Source organism: Hemitrygon akajei, chromosome 5 (genome assembly GCF_048418815.1).
Source record: "Hemitrygon akajei chromosome 5, sHemAka1.3, whole genome shotgun sequence".
NCBI lineage: Eukaryota > Metazoa > Chordata > Chondrichthyes > Myliobatiformes > Dasyatidae > Hemitrygon > Hemitrygon akajei.
Genome location: NC_133128.1, coordinates 180,957,084 through 180,976,458, shown reverse-complemented (window position 1 = coordinate 180,976,458; position 19,375 = coordinate 180,957,084). Strand labels below are relative to the sequence as shown.

The window sequence follows — 19,375 nt, the reverse complement described above, 5'->3', positions numbered from 1 at the left end:
CAGGAAAAAACCTCTGACTATCCATACGATCAGTGCCTCTCATCACCTTACACACCTCTATCAGGTCACCTCTCATCCTCCGTCACTCCAAGGAGAAAAGGCTGAGTTCACTCAACCCATTCTCATAAAGCATGCTCCCCAGTCCAGGCAGCACCCTTGTAAATCTCCTCTGCACCCTCTATGGTTTCCACATCCTGCTTGTAGTGAGGCGACCAGAACTGAGCACAGTATTCCAAGTGGGATCTGACCAGGGTCCTATATAGCTGCAACATTACCTCTCTGCTCCTAAACTCAATTCCACAATTGAAGGCCAATACACCATACACTTTCTTAACCACAGAGTCAACCTGCACAGCAGCTTTCAGTTTCCTATGAACACAGACCCCAAAATCCCTCTGATCCTCCACACTGCCAAGAGTCTTACTATTAATACTATATTCTGCCATTATATTTGACCTACCAAAATGAACCACTTCACACTTAACTGGTTTGAACTCCATCTGCTACTTTTCAGCCCAGATTTGCATCCTGTCAATGTCCCGCTGTAACCTCTGACAGCCCTCCACACTATCCACAACACCTCCACCCTTTGTGTCATCAGCAAACTTACTAACCCATCCCTCCACTTCCTCATCCAGGTCATTTATAAAAATCACGAAGAGTAAGGGTCCCAGAACAGATACCTGAGGCACTCCACTGGTGACCGACCTCCATTACCCGTATACAACCACTCTTTGCCTTCTGTGGACAAGCCAGTTCTGGATCGTCAAAGCAATGTCCCCATGGATCCTATGCCTCCTTACTTTCTCAATAAGCTTTGCATGGGGTGCCTTGTCAAATGCCTTGCTGAAATCCATATACATGCCATCTACTGCTCTAGCTTCAGTATGTTTAGTCACATCCTCAAAACATTCAATGAGGTTTGTAGGGCACAACCTGCCTTTGACAAAGCCATGCTGACTATTCCTAATGCTGCAAATGTTTATAAATCCTGCCTTTTAGGATCTTCTCCATCAACTTACCAACCACTGAAGTAAGACTGGTCTATAATTTCCTGGGCTATCTCTATTCCCTTTCTTGAATAAGGGAACAACATTTGCAAACCTCCAATCCCCCAGAACCTCTCCTGACCCCACTGGTGATGCAAAGATCACCACCAGAGGCTCAGCAATCTCCTCTCTCACCTCCCACAGTAGCCTGGGGTACATTTTGTCTGGTCCGAGCAAATTATCCAACTTGTTGCTTTCTAAAAGCTCCAGCACATCCCCTTTCTTAATATCTGCATGCTCAAGCTTTTCAGTCTGCTTCAAGTCATCCCTACAATTCCCAAGATCCTTTTCTGTAGTGAATACTGAAGTTCTCGTTAAGTACCTCCAGTTCCATACACACTTTCCCACTGTCACACAGGATAGGTCCTATTCTTTCACGTCTTATCCACTTGTTCTTTACATACTTGTAGAATGCCTCGGGGTTTTCCTTAATCCTGTCCGCCAAGGCCTTCTCATGGCCCCTTTTGTCTCTCCTAATTTCATTCTTAAGCTCCTTCCTGCTAGCTTTATAATTTTCTAGATCTCTTTCATTATCTAGTTTTTTTGGACCTTTCACAAGCTCTTTTCTTCTTGACTAGATTTACAACAATTTAACTTAAAAAATTCCTCCTCACATGGTTATCTTGAAAATGGGGACCAAAGACTGCTTTGTAGAATGCCTCCATTTAGTCTGAAGGCACAAGGTTTAGATGCCCCATTTCATTTTGCTTCTCTTCTAGCCTCAATCCCTGTGGCAATAGCATCTTATCTTCCAACTTGTAATGTTGAAATGTTTATCTACAGATGCAGCAAAGCTTTTCATTTTGTTTTGTTTTGTTTCTATTTCCAACCATTGTGTTTTGTATTGGATCAGTAATTTATATTCCATTAAAACTTTCTTTTGAAGATAATCTTATTCCAAATATGACCATTTAATATTAAAATGATGAAAATTATGGTAATACTACAAAATTATTGTCTTTTTTTATATATCCTTGAGTGGGAGGTCAAGTTAACAACATTAAAATCAAATATATACCACCCAATAATACTAGTCAGCCACAAGGAGTTAATGCAAAGTATTTTCCATGCCAAACTAATTATATGAAGGGTTGAAAATAAAGTGTTATTTAACACACGACCTATTTTGTTATAATAAACATCAATCAGCACAAACAAACGTTGTGATAGAGAAATACGAAATGCATGCAAGAAAACCTCTTAATATTAGTTTCATTCCTAAGGAAAACAATGGATTTCAACCCAAATCTACACAGAGTATTTTGGTGATCATGAAGATTCAATGAACGAGAAGCCATTCGCTGGTTGCGAAATGTAGATGAAGCTGAATGTGCTTTCGAAGTATATTGTGCCCGAAACTCAAGGCAATTTTCTACAACTGATGGTTTGAATGGCTATTAACAGCTACTTTCAATCAGTGCTGAACAGCGAGAGTTTTGTCAATTTACTTTGTGAAAGCCAGAACGATGGTTGAGTGTTTTGGTGAGAACTTAATCAAGTCTGATCGCAAAACAAACGCTTAAAGTGTTAGATGCAATGTAGAAAAATTCTTGAGATAAAAGACAAAACAGATCGCACTAGTAAGGGTGATTCTCATGGAACCTCAATTAGAATAGAGGAAGTCCTAGTATTTCAATGTGAATAAGTAACCGGAAGCAAAACTTCTGATGTTCACGGTTCAAATTTATACCGAGTATGTCGCTCATATGCAACCGAAATTCGTTTTGTTGCTGGCATACTCAAGAAACGGGAGCACCCGGGGAAAACCAATGCATTCCACGGGGAGGATGTACATACTCCTCACAGATGACGCTGGAATTAACTCCGGCGGGCCGAGCTGTAGTAACATTGCGCTAACCAAGGCACCCATAATAGTGCTGCTACTACTAGATCTAAAATTCATAACCTAATTCTCAACTAATGAAAACATATCCCAAATTTTAGTCATCCTCACCTCAAGGACCAAACAGGCCAAAGTTTCCCAAAACCAAAGGAAGCCATCCAGTCCATTGAGTTTGCACCAGTTTCATATACAAGGCTCCCCAACTCCCCCCAGATGGGAAAATACTTCCCGATTCAAATTGAATCTGTTTCCACAACTATCCCAGCTATTGCATTCAACCATGAGTGGACTGCATGTTAGACGTAGAACAGTATAGCAAAGACAAGCCCTTTGGCTGCGATGCTGTGCCAACCTACTCCAAGATCAAGATTGAGTCCTGTCGAAACGTCTCGCCCCGAAATGTCGACTGTACTTTTTTTTCTATAGATGCTGCCTGGCCTGCTGAGTTCCTCCATACTTTGTGTGTTTCTAAGATCAATTCCTCTCACATAGCCCTCCATTTTTTCTTTCATCCATATTCCTATCCAGGATGTCTTCAAAATCTCCCTAATGTGTCCACTGCCACCACCGTCTCTAACAGCCATTTCCACGCATGGCACTCGTGTAAAAAAAATACCTCTAACAAGCCCCTCCCCCAACTTTCGTCCAATCACCTTAAAATTATGCTCCCTTCTATTAGCCTTTGCCTCATTGTAGACTCTAAATTCCATGTAAACCACATCCACTGCTCCATCTTCATGAAATTGCTTTGTAACTACCTGGAAGGATTCAATCAGGCTAGCGGTGGGCAACCTGCCCTCAAATCAGACTATGCTTCTTCAATGGTTCTGAAATCCTGTCTTTAACAATCTTCTCCAACAGTTTTCTAACCACTGACGGAGGACTCACTGGTCTACATTTCCCGTGATTATCCCCATTACCTTTCTTAAAGAAAGGAATAACATTTGCCATCTTCCAATCTTCTGTGCGACCAGTGAGGACGCAAAGATTATCACCAAATGCACAATGACCCATTCCCTCACTTCCCGTAGTAACCAGGGGTCTATCCCATCTGTCTCGGGGTACTTACCTATCCTAATGTTTTCCAAAAGTTTAAACGTCTCTTTCTCAACATCAATCGAGATTTTCTAGCATAATAGCAACCTGCTTTACACTAAACTCATTCACTAATATCCCCCTCACTGATGATTATTAAGCAAAGTATTCATTAAGGACCTCCTCTAACTTCACACATACGTTGCCTCTTTTATTCCTGATCAGTCATTGACCCGTTCTCGTACTAGTAGGAAGTTTTTTTTTTCCCTTAATGCTGTTCCCTAATGCCTTCTTAAACTCCTTCCTGGTTACCCTATGAAAAGCTTATTTAAAATTGCATATTGAGACAATAATTCTGTAAGAAATATGGGCATAATGACCTCTATCACAAGCTCTCAAATTGCCAAATGAATTGGCAAAGGATTGGGAGGGTGTGTGTGAGGGGAAAGAAAACACTTCGGGAACTTCAAAAAACACGACTGAAACAAAAGCTCTCGGGGACTTTTGAGAGAGCGGATGTTTTCTCTTATTGAGGAATCTAAAATTGGAGAGGTCAATATTTAAAAATAACAGTTCACTCATTTAATGCAAATGAGGCCAAAACATCTCCTCTCAGAGGGAAATGATATTTTGAGTCCTTCCTCAAAGAACAGTGAAAGTGCTTTAAAATAGTATTTTTATAAAATTAAGACGGAGTTTGGAGAATACTTGATCAACAATGAGGTGAAAGGTTACAGCGGGTAGACAAGAATGCATAGTGAAAATTGCAAGTTTTATTAAATGGGGATTAGGCTTAATCAGTTTGATATATTACTTCGAATAAGTATGTTCTAATATACCCGAAGCTCGAATGATTACTAAGTGTAGATATATTAGTCCGGCTTTGGACATCACCATTACCTCGTTCAATATCATAGAACATAGAACAGTACAGCACATTACAGGCCCTTCGGCCCACAATGTTGTGCCGACCCTCAAACCCTGCCTCCCATATAACCCACCCACCTTAAATTCCTCCATATACCTGTCTAGTAGTCTCTTAAACTTCACTAGTGTATCTGCCTCCACAACTGACTCAGGCAGTGCATTCCACACACCAACCACTCTCTGAATGAAAAACCTTCCTCTAATATCCCCCCTGAACTTCCCTCCCCTTACCTTAAAGCCATGTCCTCTTGTACTGAGCATTGGTGCCCTGGGGAAGAGGCGCTGGCTGTCCGCTCTGTCTATTCCTCTTAGTATCTTGTACACCTCTATCATGTCTCCTCTCATCCTCCTTCTTTCCAAAGAGTAAAGCCCTAGCTCCCTTAATCTCTGATCATAATCCATACTCTCTAAACCAGGCAGCATCCTGGTAAATCTCCTCTGAACCCTTTCCAATGCTTCCACATCCTTCCTATAGTGAGGCGACCAGAACTGGACACAGTACTCTAAGTGTGGCCTAACTAGAGTTTTATACAGCTGCATCATTACATCGTGACTCTTAAACTCTATCCCTTGACTAATGAAAGCTAACACCCCATAAGCTTTCTTAACTACCCTATCTACCTGTGTGGCAACTTTCAGGGATCTGTGGACATGTACCCCCAGATCCCTCTGCTCCTTCACACTACCAAGTATCCTGCCATTTACTTTGTACTCTGCCTTGGAGTTTGTCCTTCCAAAGTGTACCACGTCACACTTCTCTGGGTTGAACTCCATCTGCCACTTCTCAGCCCACTTTTGCATCCTATCAATGTTTCTCTGCAATCTTCGACAATCCACTACACTATCTACAACACCACCAACTTTTGTGTCATCTGCAAACTTGCCAACCCACCCTTCTACCCCCACACTCAAAGAACTCTATCAGGCTTGTTAGGCATGATCTGCCCTTCACAAAGCCATGCTGACTGTCCCTGATCAGACCATGATTCTCTAAATGCCCATAGATCCTATCTCTAAGAATCTTTTCCAACAGCTTTCCCACCACAAACATAAGGCTCACTGGTCTATAATTACCTGGACTATCCCTACTACCTTTTTTTAACAAGGGGACAACATTCGCCTCCTTCCAATCCTCCGGTACCATTCCCGTGGACAACGAGGACATAAAGATCCTAGCCAGAGGTTCAGCAATCTCTTCCCTTGCCTCGTGGAGCAACCTGGGGAATATTCCGTCAGGCCCCGGGGACTTATCCGTCCTAACGTATTTTAACAACTCCAACACCTCCTCTCCCTTAATATTAACATGCTCCAGAACATCAACCTCACTCATATTGTCCTCACCGTAATCGAGTTCCCTCTCAGTGGTGAATACTGAAGAGAAGTATTCATTAAGGTCCTCGCTCACTTCCACAGCCTCCAGGCACATCTACCCACTTTTATCTCTAATCGGTCCTACCTTCACTCCTGTCATCCTTTTGTTCTTCACATAATTGAAGAATGCCTTGGGGTTTTCCTTTACCCTACTCGCCAAGGCCTTCTCATGCCCCCTTGCTCTTCTCAGCCCCTTCTTAAGCTCCTTTCTTGCTATCCTATATTCCTCAATAGACCCAATATTCCTCAATATCGCTTCACTTAGCCATCCTACTCCGCACATTAAGTAATAACCCTACCAGTTTATAATAAAAAAAACATGGTGTAACACGGAGAACTTATGGACAAAAACGTGAACACTACGAAAAGAATTTCATCAAAAAGTTCTTGCAGTAATTACCCACACCTTAATCCAGTGCCCAAAAGGAAAATTATTTCCCACTAGAGAAAGGGAGCTTCTCCCCATGTGAAGATACGTTAGCTTGCCCCCTCTCTATTATGTTACGCGAAACATTCTACAGTATTTATTTCCTGTTTATACCTAGAAAATGCCTATTGGGAATGACAACTTGAGCGCATTCCAGAAAAGTTAAAACATTTAAAAACACCTTGAGACAAAAAGCAGAAAAAAATCAAATCACACAATGAGAATAATTCACTTTTACCGTCTTTCATATTCCAAATGTGAAAGCGCCTCAGTTCCAAGAGACTACGAGCAACTTTTTCCACGGTGATAGAAAGGACCCGTAACAGCTGGTTTTGCATTTATTTTTGATTGCAAGCGGTTCATTGGAGGCAATCATTTGCACGGTATCTCCATACAATGATATCACTTGATTTAACTGCAGATGAAATAATTAAAAACAGATTCAAAGCATTTAAAAGATATAACATTTAACCCTGTTAATGCAGATGAACCTTAGTGACATGGGTGTCAATGAGATTGGTGGAGGCCCCAAACAGTTTTTAGTAAGTTAGCATTCTCAAAGGTCAGAGAACTGCTTCTCCCATTGTCCTAATCTCTCCCCTTCTGGTCCACCCAAATCGTCCTATCACCCGACACCTTCCCTCTTTCTCCATCTGCTACACAGTCTTATCCCCTCTCTCTAACATTCCCCTCTGCCCTCCCTCTCTCCTTTATAGAGTCATAGAAAAGTACAGCACAGAAACAGACCCTTTGGGTCATCTAGTCTGTGCCAAACTATTTAAACTTCTTACTCCCATTGACCTGCACCAGGACTGTAGCCCTCCATACCCCCACCATCCGTGTACCTATCCAATCTTCTCTTAAGTGTTGAAATCGAACATGTGTGCACCACTTGTGCTGGCAGAATGTTGCACACACACAACCATCTGAGTGAAAAAGTTTCCCTTCATGCTCCCCATAAACTTTTCACCTTTCACTCTTAACCCATGACCTCTAATTGTAGGCTCACCCAACCTCAGTGGAAAAAAGCCTGCTTGCATAATTTTGTACAGTATACCTCTATCAAATCTCCCCTCAACCTTCAGAATCAGAATCAGGTTTATCACTGGCATGTGACGTGAAATTTGTCAACTTAGCAGCAGCAGCAGTTTGATGCAATACATAATCTAGCAGAGAAGAAAACAATAATAATAAATAAAATAAAAATAGTAATAAACAAGTAAATCAACAATGTATATTGAATAGATTTAAAAAGGTGCAAAAACAGAAATACTGTATATTTTTTAAAAAGTGAGATAGTGTTCAAAGATTCAATGCCCATTTAGAAATCGGATGGCGGAGGGGAAGAAGCTGTTCCTGAATCGCTGGGTGTGTGCCTTCAGGCTTCTGTACCTCCTACCTGATGGTAACTTGATCACATGCCTTGGGTGCTGGAGGTCCTTAATAATGGACACTGCCTTTCTGAGACACTGTTCCCTAAAGATGTCCTGGGTACTTTGTAGGCTAGAGTCCAAGATGGAGCTGACTAGATTTACAGCCTTCTGCAGCTTCTTTCAGTCCTGTGCAGTAGCTTCTCCATACCAGACAGTGATGCAGCCTGGCAGAATGCTCTCCACTGCACAACTATAGAAGTTCTTGAGTGTATTTGTTGACATGACAGGGTTCACCACAGCTAATCAGGATCTTCTCTGCTGGTTTCTTGTAAACATAGTCAAAGGGGAAGACAACAATCCTGTACTAGATGGGAAACATTTTAGTTAATTATATTACTTATGTATGATGAAAAGTTTAACAGCAATAAGTAATGCAGACAGGATGTAAGGACAGTAATGGAGCAAATTATATTGTTTTCAAGGCTACTTACAAGGCATGTGTACCTCTGAGAAGATAAGCTTATGCTGATAGCAACACTAATTTTGTGATCCAAAAGATATGAAAAATAACTTAAAGTAAATACTTGATAAGCAGTGATTGTCTTGAACATGGTGTGAGAATATTATAAAGACAGACATAAAAAATGTATGCTAAAATCAAGAGGGAATAAAACCTGATGTTGCTGCACAATAATAGCAATAAAAGTTGTTTGGAATTCATTAATATTGGAAACTCATAATCTAGAATATCAAGTTAATATACTGGTCGTAAAAAGTGAAAATGTCATTGATATTGTAAGTGCAATAATGAAGAAAGCAAAACAGTGCCTCTACTTCCTTTTGAGTTTGTGAAGATTTGGAATAACAGCTAAAACTTTGACAAACTTCTATAGATGTGCAGTGGAAAGTATATTGACTGGCTTCAACACAACTTGGTATGGAAGCACCAATGCCCTTGAAGCGAAAATCTTACAAGAAGTAGTGGATACCGCCCAGTCCATTACGGGTAAAGCCATCACCACCATTGAACACATCTACACGAAGCATTTTTGCAGGAAAGCAGTGTCCATCATCAAGGATCCTGACCACCCAGTTTATGCTGTCTTCTCACTGCTGCCAAGAAGGTACAGGACCCTCATGACTCACACCACCAGATTCAGGAACAACCGTCAGGCCCTTAAACCGAAGGGGATAACTTCATTTGCCCCATTATTGAAATGTTCCCACAACCTATGGATTCCCTTTCAAGGACTCTTCATCTCATACTTTTGATATTTTTATTATTATTTCTTTCTTTTTGTATTTGCACAGTTTGTTGTCTTTTGGACATTGGTTGAATGCTCAAGTTGGTATGGTCTTTCATTGATTCTATTATGGTTACACTGGACAACAAAGGTTTGCTTCCTGAATACATTCCGGTGTATTTTATGGATTTTGGGCTGCTGATTATGAAATCACCATGAAATTTCCCTATCATACACCATTTTTTGTAATCACCTATATTTGTTATTTAAATTAATAATTCAAGCCAATTAAAATGTTGCCCATAATGTAAGCTGAAAAGTTTTTTTTTATCTTGCCCATGCGTAGACATGGCAGGACAGGTTTTAGAAAGACTACAAGAGCATCATGCACACTCCATTCCATGCATTGCATTTACATGTTCATATGCTGGTTTATGCTCAAGCTGATGCACATGTTCTATGTGCATAGCATACTGTGTGTACTCATTATAATAAAATAATTACATTTTCAGGACTTTTTGTGACGGCATAATATCTTGCCAATGTTGCAACAGTTGCGAAACAAGTACTTGGCTATATTTCTGTCTGGCGAGTATACGCTTAAATCTTAACGACGGAGCATAACTCCTCTTATTAAGAATACTGATGAGCTCTACTTTGGGTGTAAAATTGGCGACCAAGACAAAGCCTGGGCTCCTCACATTTGTTGCATTTCCATTTAGGCTTCTTCCCTACAAATCTTGGCGCTGTCAATGATGAGCACGGTGAAAGTTTTCACCAGGACAGTGCGGTCATGAAAACACTGTATCAGGACAACTGGAATCCATTAATGCTGGCTCATTATTGTAGGACTCTTAAGCGCGAAGCCTCAGACACCTAATACAACAAAAATCATCAACAAAACATTTTTAGCTGAGTTGAACTATTGCAAAGCATTAGCACTGATATGCAATTAAACATATTATATTCAATAAAAGTTAATTTCTTGTTTCTCCAAATTCCTATGTGATACAAGTCATCTGAAATTATATTTGTGTTCAGCTTCAAGTGATCTCTCATAACCAAAAGTAATTTCTGAGGGAGCAATACTTTTGGAAAAAAAATTTGTTCAGCATTATGAATTTGAGTATGCCCTCAATAAAACTAATCTCAGGGTTTTAAATTTTAACAAATATGCACTTTGATAATAAATTTATTTTGAACATTGAGATCCATCATGATAAAGGTCATCACACTGAAACATTAACTTTGTCTCTCTCCATAGAAACTGACTAATCTGCTGAGTATTTCCAGTATTTTGCTTGAATTTCAGAATTCCAGCACCTGCAGTTTTCTATTTCTAATAAATATTAGTATCAGAGAGCAAATCTTGCTAAATTGGAGAAGAAAAAGAAAAAAATCTTGAGCTCAGAACTTCAGTGTATGGAATGATCACATTTATTTATAAATGCATATAGCAAATGGCAGTGAAACCAGCCACAGAATGGGAATGGAAAAATAAGTTTTCAGTTTACTGGGAAATACACATTCTTTGAAATTACAAAACTTCTTTAAAACAAAATGTACTTATTTTCATTTGGATTAATTCATCTATTTTAAGAGTCCTGTATTTTAAAATTAATTTCAATACAGGACACTCCTTTAAGAAATGATTTCAACCTTGTTCACATGGCAGTTCCATATTTACACCAAAGAAAGCAAAATTTACAAGGTATATGGTATACATAATTTGAAGATCCAATATTTCAATAAAACAAAATGGACATATATATTTAAAATGTCTGTACAAACCAAAGGTAACACTTTATTCACAGAAGTTTCACATTTTATTTTGCTCATACATTATCCAACTATTTTCTTCCATCGCAAACCTTTCATCACTTTTCCCACACCACCACCAAACTATAAAAGCTACATAAGTAATCTAAATCTAGTCTGACTTAAGACGCTCATCAATTTTCCTTTTCTGTTCCTTTCATATCCTTATTCAATAGATCCACATCCTCAATCCCTTTCTTAAAAGTTACATTCACACTGTCTCCACTGGAAATCTTTTACATCAATGATTACTTACAATCAAATCTCAAAAATGGAGCAAAAAGACATTTTTCTTCTATTTTGTCTTCCTAATATTAAACCCAGGAGTCTGGGGATCCTGGGTACTGGTCTGCTCTGTAAGGCGGTCGTGTTGCGGAATATAAGTCTACATAATTAGTTGAAGTTTTTAGTCCACGTGATGTATAATCTGTGACTGCAGGATAATGTATTTGGTCATCAAAATAAGGATCTTCATAACTGTGGGGAGACTGCATATACATTCTGTAAGCATCATAATTTCTTCTGCTTGAGTCATCTTGACCATAGTACATCTGTGGATGCTGTAAAAATGTCACAATTAATAAAGCAGAATTATAGCAACACCATATGAACTACCAACCCAGTAATATTTAATACAGATTAAATATTAAAATATTTTGTAAAAAATGCAGTTGGTTACACAATGTGCAGGTTATAAATGAAATATTGGTACTATACTTGATTTAAGATAGATTTTGTATCGAGTTTTTGTTCCATTCTAGTCTTTCACTCAAGCAGTTGAGGAAATTGTTTCATAGCCAAACATGACATTTATCAGAAGTTCCCATAGGCTTGAAAATGTGGTAGATTCATTTTCAGAATTTAATCTGATTTAATACTGGCCAGTAATTTTCATCAGCTAGCTGTGACATATTCTTAGACAAGATTAAATGCAAAATTGAAGACTTGTCACGATATTTTCCACAAAATGCTCTCTTGCTAGTGGAAACAGCTACCTGAGATACATCAGCATCAAGGCTGTGCAAGGCACTCAATAAAAACATTGAAGCAGTTTAGGACAAAACCTAGAGCTCATCATTTGATGAACTGCGTAGAGGGTTATATATTGAAAGCTCAGTACAGCGTAACTGCTATAATGTATTGTAAAAAATGCAAGGTGAAATTATGAAGAATTATAAACATTAAGTAAAGACTTACAGGCAAAATCAAATAAAATCCAAGGATGTTTTATCTGTCCATGAAGAGCAGGTGGATGTCGTATACTTGGATTTCCAGAAGGTGTTCGGTAAGGTGCCGCACAAGAGATTTATAAATAAGATACAGATGCATGGAGTCGGAGGAAGTGTATTGGTATGGATAGTGGATTGATTAACCAATAGAAGGCAGAGAGTTGGTATAAATGGGTGTTTCTCTGGTTGGCAGTCGGTGGTGAGTGGGGTGCTGCAGGGGTCGGTGCTGGGCCCGCAGCTGTTTACCATTTACATTGATGATTTGAAAGAGGGGACTGAGTGTAGCGTAGCAAAATTTGCTAATGACACTAAACTGTACAGAGGATGTGGAGAGTCTGCAGAGGGATATAAACCGGTTAAGTGAGTCGGCCGAGGTCTGGCAGATAGAATACAATGTTGGTAAATGCGAGATCATCCACTTTGGAAGGAGAAATAGAAGAGCAGATTATTATTTAAATGGTGAAAGATTGCAGCATGCTGTTATGCAGAGGGACTTGGGAGTGCTTGTTCATGAATCGCAAAAAGTTGTCTTGCAGGTACAACAGGTTATTAAGAAGGCAAACGGAATGTTGGCCTTCATTGCTAAAGGGATTGAATTCAAGAGCAGGGAGGTCATGCTGCAACTCTACAGGCTGCACCTAGTACTATGTGCAGTTCTGGTCTCTATACTTGAGGAAAGATATACTGGCTTCGGATGCAGTGCAGAGGAGGTTCACCAGGTTGATTCCAGGGATGAAGGGGTTAACCTATGAGGAGAGATTGAGTCACCTGGGACTATACTCTCTGGAATTCAGAAGAATGAGAGGGGATCTTATAGAAACATACAAAATTTTGAAAGGGTTAGATAAGATAGAAGTAGGAAAGTTATTTCCATTGGTAGGTGAGACTAGGGGACATTGCCACAGGATTCAGGGGAGAAGATTTAGGATGGAGATGAGGAGAAACTGTTTTTCCCAGAGAGTGGTGAATCTGTGGAATTCTCTGCCCAGGGAAGCAGTTGAGGTTTCTTTACTAAATATATTTAAGATACAGTTAGGATTTTACATAGTAAGGGAATTAAGGGTTGCAGGCAGATGGAGCTGAGTTTACGGACATGATCTTATTGAATGGCGGGGCAGGCTCGATGGGCCGGATGGCCTACTCCTGCTCCTATTTCTTATGGATAGGAGCAAGTCCTCAATCAGATTAAAGATCACCGAGCTGAAATATTAATTTTATTTCTTTTTCTGGAGAAACTGAATATTTTCAGAATTTTCTGTTATTAATAAAGAGTAGGGTCTCATAAGGACAAACCGAGTAACCATTATGTGGATATGGAGGATATGGTAATGTTCTTAATGAATATTTTTCAACTGTATTTACTGAAGGAGGAGATTATGCCAACAATGTTGTTTTCTAAAAAGTAATATTTTGGATGAGATAAAGAAGGTAAAGACTGAAGTAATAAAAAATTTTGAGTTCCTTTCAAAGCAGCTAAAATCAGCACATGAAAAAGGAGAATATCCCAGGCTGTTGAAAGCAGTAGGCAGAACTGTGGAAATCTGTGTGGGTCCACTTTATGAGTTACGCGCAATGGTCCTTGTTAGAACGTGGAACAGTACAGCACAGGAGCAGGCCCTTCAGCCCATAATGTTGTGCCAAACTATTTAAACTAGTAATTAAATGTCTAACTAAACTAATCCATCTGCCTAAGTAATGCCCATATCCTTTCATTCTCTGCATATTCATGTGCCTATCTAAAATTCTCTTAAAAATGTCCATTGTATTTGCCTCCTCCACCACTCCAACAGTGCACTCCAGGCATCCACCACTCTGTGTAAAATCTTGCCCTGAACATCTCCTTAGAATTTCCCCTCTCATCTTAAATACATGCCCTCCACTATTAGCCATTTCAACCCTGAGAAAAACATCAACTGCCTAGGCCTCTCATAATCATATCAACTTCTATTAGGTCTCCCCACAGCCTCTGATGCTCTAGAGAAAACAAAGTAAAATTGTCTAATCTTTGCTTAAAGCATACACCCTCTAATTTAGGCAGCACCTTGGTAAATCACTGATCTACGCAGCATCTTCCACACCTTCTTCAAACCCTCCACATCCTTCCTATAATGGGGCAACTATAATTGAATGCAATTCTCCAGATGTGGCCTAACTAGACTTCTATAAAATTACAACATAACTTCTTGACTTTTGAACTCAGTACCCTGATTACTAAAGGCAAGCAGGTCATACTCTGCCTTTATCACCCTATCAACCTCTGCAGCTGCTTTCAGTGAGCAACAGACTTGGACCCCAAGATCTTTCTGTATATCAACACTGTTACTTATGCTGCACATTTGTCCCCTTACATTGATCTCCCAAAGAGCAACACCTCACATTTGGCTGAACTGAATTCCATCTGCTGTTTCTACCCATTTTAGCAACTAATCTAAATCCTGCAACATCTTTTGGCAATCTTCTACACTATCCACAACACCACCAATCTTTATTTCATTTGTGAACTTATTAACTCACGCATCTACATTTTCATCCAGGCTATTTATGTATTTCACAAAGAGCAGAGGTCAAACACCACTAATCACAGACCTTTCAATTATTCTTGAGTCATCCTAACTGTTCCTTACTTATCCTCTTGCACTTGATGCATGCATAGAATGCTTTGGGATTGTCTTCAGTCCTACTTGCCAACGACTTTTGATGGCCCCCTCCTAACTCCTTACTTGAATTTTTTCTGGCTTTTGTTTTATAATCCTCAAAGGCCCTGATTTAGTTTCCTAAACCTTACATACACTTATTTTCTTCTTGACCAAACTCACCACCTCTTTTGACGTCCAAGATTCTCTTACCTTGCCACTCTTGTCCTTCCTTTTTACTAGCACATACTTATCCTGTACTCTGTGCATTGGTCTTTAAACACCCTCCACATGTCAGATATGGACTTCTCCAAAAACAACTGTTGCCAGTTAATTCTCCCGAGTTCCTACCAAATAATCTGGTGATTTGACCTGCTCAGATTTAATACCCTCCTTATCTGTAGCTACCTTAAAATTTAAGGAGATGTGATCACTATTCCTGAACTGTTCTCCCATTGAAAGGTCAGTCACCTGGCCAGGCTTATTACCCAACAGCAGGTCCAGTGCAGCCCGTCCTCTTGTTGAGACTATCTAAATACTGATTTAAAAACACTCCTGGATGTGTCTCACAAATTCTGGCCATTTAAACCGCTTGTACCAAGGAGGTCCTATTCTGTATTAGGGAAGTTGAAGTCACCCATGACAATAACTCTGTGCTATTTTTATACCTTTCCCTAATCTTCCGGTATATCTGTTTCTCAATGTCCTGGTGGCTCAGAATCAGAATCAGCATATGTTGTGAAATTTGCTAACTGTGTGGCAGCAGTACAACACATGATAAAACTGAATTACAGTAAATATGTATGAGTATATGTGTGTGAGTGTGTGTGTGTGTGTGTGTGTGTGTGTGTGTGTGTGTGTGTGTGTGTGTGTGTGTGTGTATATATATATATAAATAGTTAAATAAGTAATGCAAAATAAAATAATTTTTTTTAAAAAAAGTAATGAGGTGGTGTTCATGGGTTCAATCTCCATTCAGAAATTAGATGGCAGAGGGGAAGAAGCTGTTCCTGAATTACTGAGTCTATGTCTTCAGGCTTCTGTACCCTCTTCCAGATGGTAACAATGAGAAGAGGGCATGTCCTGGGTGGTGGAGGTCCTTAATGATGGACTCCGCCTTCCACTCCTTGAAGATGACCTGAAGGTTATGGAGGCTGGTGCCCATGATGGAGGTGGCTAATTTTACAACTCTCTGCAGCTTACTTTGTTCCTGTGCAGTCCTCAATTTCCTAATGAAGTATAGCCACTGGCAAGGCTTCTTCATGATTACATCAATGAGTTGGGACCAGGATAGATCCACTGAGATGACGACACCCAGGAACTTTAAGCTGCTCACCCTTTCCATCGTGCTGACCACTCAATGAAGTCTGGTGTGTGTTCTCCCAAATTCCCCTTTCTAAATCAATTCCTAGGTCTTGCTGCCGTTGAATGCAAGGTTGATGTTGTGACACCACTCAATCAGTTGATCTATCTACTTTCTGTATGTTCCCTCTTTGCCATGACATTCTGCCAGCAGCAGTGGTGTCACTGGCATATTTATCGATGGCTTTTGAGCGGTGGCTTCCACTACCCTTCCCCCAATCTTTTTAGAAATATTCAAAGACTGGAACATTAATCATCCAGTCTTGTTCCTTCAACTAATTCTCTGTAATGGTTTGTAAGTCTCTGTAAAGTTCCAGTGTAATTTCGTCCAGTCTCTTGTCTCTTTACTCATTTTCCAGTACACTGATGAATACTAATGGTGCTTCTTGGTCTCATAAAGAAATTGAAACTCTCATCACCATCTGCCAATACCTGATTTCTTATCAAGGCAACTACAGGAGATGCAAGATCAGCCTTGTACTTCTTACGTTCTTACCAAGCATTGCGTCTAGGTGAAGTAGAAATTCATGGTATCTCTTCCAATTTAGTAAACTGCATTCAGTATTTCTCACAGCCTCCTCTACATTAGAGAAATCAGACTGATCAATTTGCAAAGATTATTATGCACTTTAAGGGGCATCTTTGGCCCCTTGAGCTCAACATAAGCTCAAGAAATAGACTGCAAATCCCTGTTAGGTGCATTACAGCTCTAAGGACTGAACTTTGAGTCCAACAATATCTAATAATCAGTTTTTCCAATATATATCAAATATTAAAAAGACTGACCAGTTCTAATACTAGATATCAACTTGCAATATTAACTGTACCTCTCTCCACAGATGTTGTCTGACCTGCTGGGCATTTCTTGTTTTTATAGTGCCAATCATAATAAAGAGAACTTATTTACCCAGAATATGGTGAAATTTTGGTATTTTCTACCCAAAATAGAGGAGACTCTGTCACTCAGCATATTTAAGACTGAGGTTAACAAACTTAGAGATATGAAAAATAAACAAGGGATAGGATATTTACTGCAGAAAAAGCTCCTCTCACCACTGAGCACATCTACAAGGAGCACTGTTGCAGGAAAGCAGAATCCATCATCAAGGATCCCCCCCCCCCCCCCCCACCCACATCCAGGCTATGCTCTCTTCTCATTGCTGCCATCAGGAAGGAGATAAATGAGTCTTAGCTACATCCACACTCGACCGGATAATTTTGACGGATAATTTTGAAAACGCCAGTTTCGCGTAAAAACGACAGGCGTCCACACTATGCGTTTTAAAAAATATCTCTATCCACATTGAAACAGAGATTTTGGCGAATCTCCTCCTCCTGCGCATGCGCAGGACACACCTACCAAAAACAAGCGACATGTTCGGTGTCGAATCTCGCCGTAAAAGTGCGCGTTTGTGCAGTTACAGACTAGAAAAACTTAAAACGATGGACAGCTGTTGGCTTTGGCGCAGAACTTAAAAGTAAAAAAAAACCAAATACTGGCGCGTATGGAGGGAACCAACAGGGAGTTCATGGACAGATTGACCTGGCTGACGACGAACATTGAAAAACTGACTAACTCTGTTGCATTAATAAAGCAACTTGTTAAACGTATAAAACATGTCTGCATCAGTGTTATCTTGTATTTCCATACTATGTTACATTAGGCTGTTAAACATCTATTGTCAGAGAAGTACTTGCATAAATAGGTAAACCACCTTCATACAAGCAAGGACAGAAAACAGGGCAAAGTGAGTATACTTATTTATTCAGTAAGTTATGGGTCAAAGTATTTGGTGAGTACATTTCTAACTCTTCTGGTGTCAGTTTCGTTGCCGTCTGTTCTGAAATTGTTAGGTTGCATTCAAGAAAACAATGAAATAGCGCGCTGCCGTCTGACAGCATTTTCAGAAGTCTCTGGTTACCCCATCTACACTGATCTGGCCAATCCAGCGTTTCAAAAATACACACTTTGGACAGAGTTTCTGAAAAGCTCTGGTTTCGGGGGACGAAAACACTGTTTTAGTGTGGACGAAGGGTTAAAATGAAGAGGAAAAGCTTCGGTTACGGATTTATCCGGTGTAGTGTGGACGTAGCCTTAGATCCCACACCACCAGGTTCAGGGACAGTTATTACCCCTCCAAAGGGGTTAACTTCACTCAACTTCAGGCATTGAACTGATTCTGCAACTTACAAATTTTCTTTCAAGGACTTTACAACTCATGGTCACGATATTTATAACCTGCTTGTTTTTTTCTTATTACTTTTTTTATTTTTTGTATTTCCAGTTTGTTGTGTTCTGTACATTGGCTGTTTGTCCATCTCTGCTGTGTGTGTTTTTCTGCAATTCTACTCTGTTTCTTTGTATTTACTGTGAATCCCTGCAAGAACATGAATCTCAGGGTAATATATGGTGACATACATGTTCTTTGATAACAAAGTTACTTTGATCTTTGAAAAATGTTGCTAAAGCCAAAGATCAGGCATGATCTTATTGGATGATAGAACAGGCACGAAGAGACAAAGAATTTACTTCTACTTCTGTTTTATTATGTTGTTATAGAGAAGTTTGTTGGTGATACAAAAACTGTTCTTGAGATTAACAGTGAGGAGAACATTTTCAGCTCCTGCAGGATGTTGATGGATTGATAAACTATGTAGAAAAGTGGCACTCAGAGTAAAATCCAGAAGTGCAAAATCATGCATTTCGAGAGGTACAAGTCAAGACAGTATACCATAAAATGAAAGGGAATCTAAGATATGGTGGGACAGATGGATCTTGGACTGTTGATTATAAATCCTTCGAAGTAGCAAGTTGCTTTAACAGAATGGTTAAACAAGTAGTAGGAATGCTTCCTTTTATTAACAATGATATATAATTAAGAACAAAGAAATTCTGTTAGATTGCCAGTAAGATGGTAATTTAAGTTCTATGATCAGATTTGGTCACAATATCACGGGAAAGATGTAAAATTGCAGAGGAAGTGCAAGAATGTTGCCAGGATTAGCTGAGGAACAATTGAATTGGCAAGGGTTATTTTCTTTCAAACAGAAGGGTTGAGGGGAG

General features: G+C 39.6%; 1 protein-coding gene across 7 annotated transcripts in view; it reads right to left on the bottom strand.

Moving 5' to 3' along the window:
* Positions 1–10,683: 10,683 nt before the first annotated feature.
* The window catches only part of pkp4 (plakophilin 4), a 191,019-nt gene continuing 182,327 nt past the window's right edge, over positions 10,684–19,375 (bottom strand). For all 7 annotated transcript variants that reach the window (XM_073047360.1, XM_073047363.1, XM_073047364.1 and 4 more), the window contains one exon: positions 10,684–11,647. In XM_073047360.1, the coding sequence (XP_072903461.1) occupies positions 11,402–11,647 (246 nt within the window). In that variant the 3' untranslated portion in view covers positions 10,684–11,401. The remainder of the gene's footprint in view (positions 11,648–19,375) is intronic.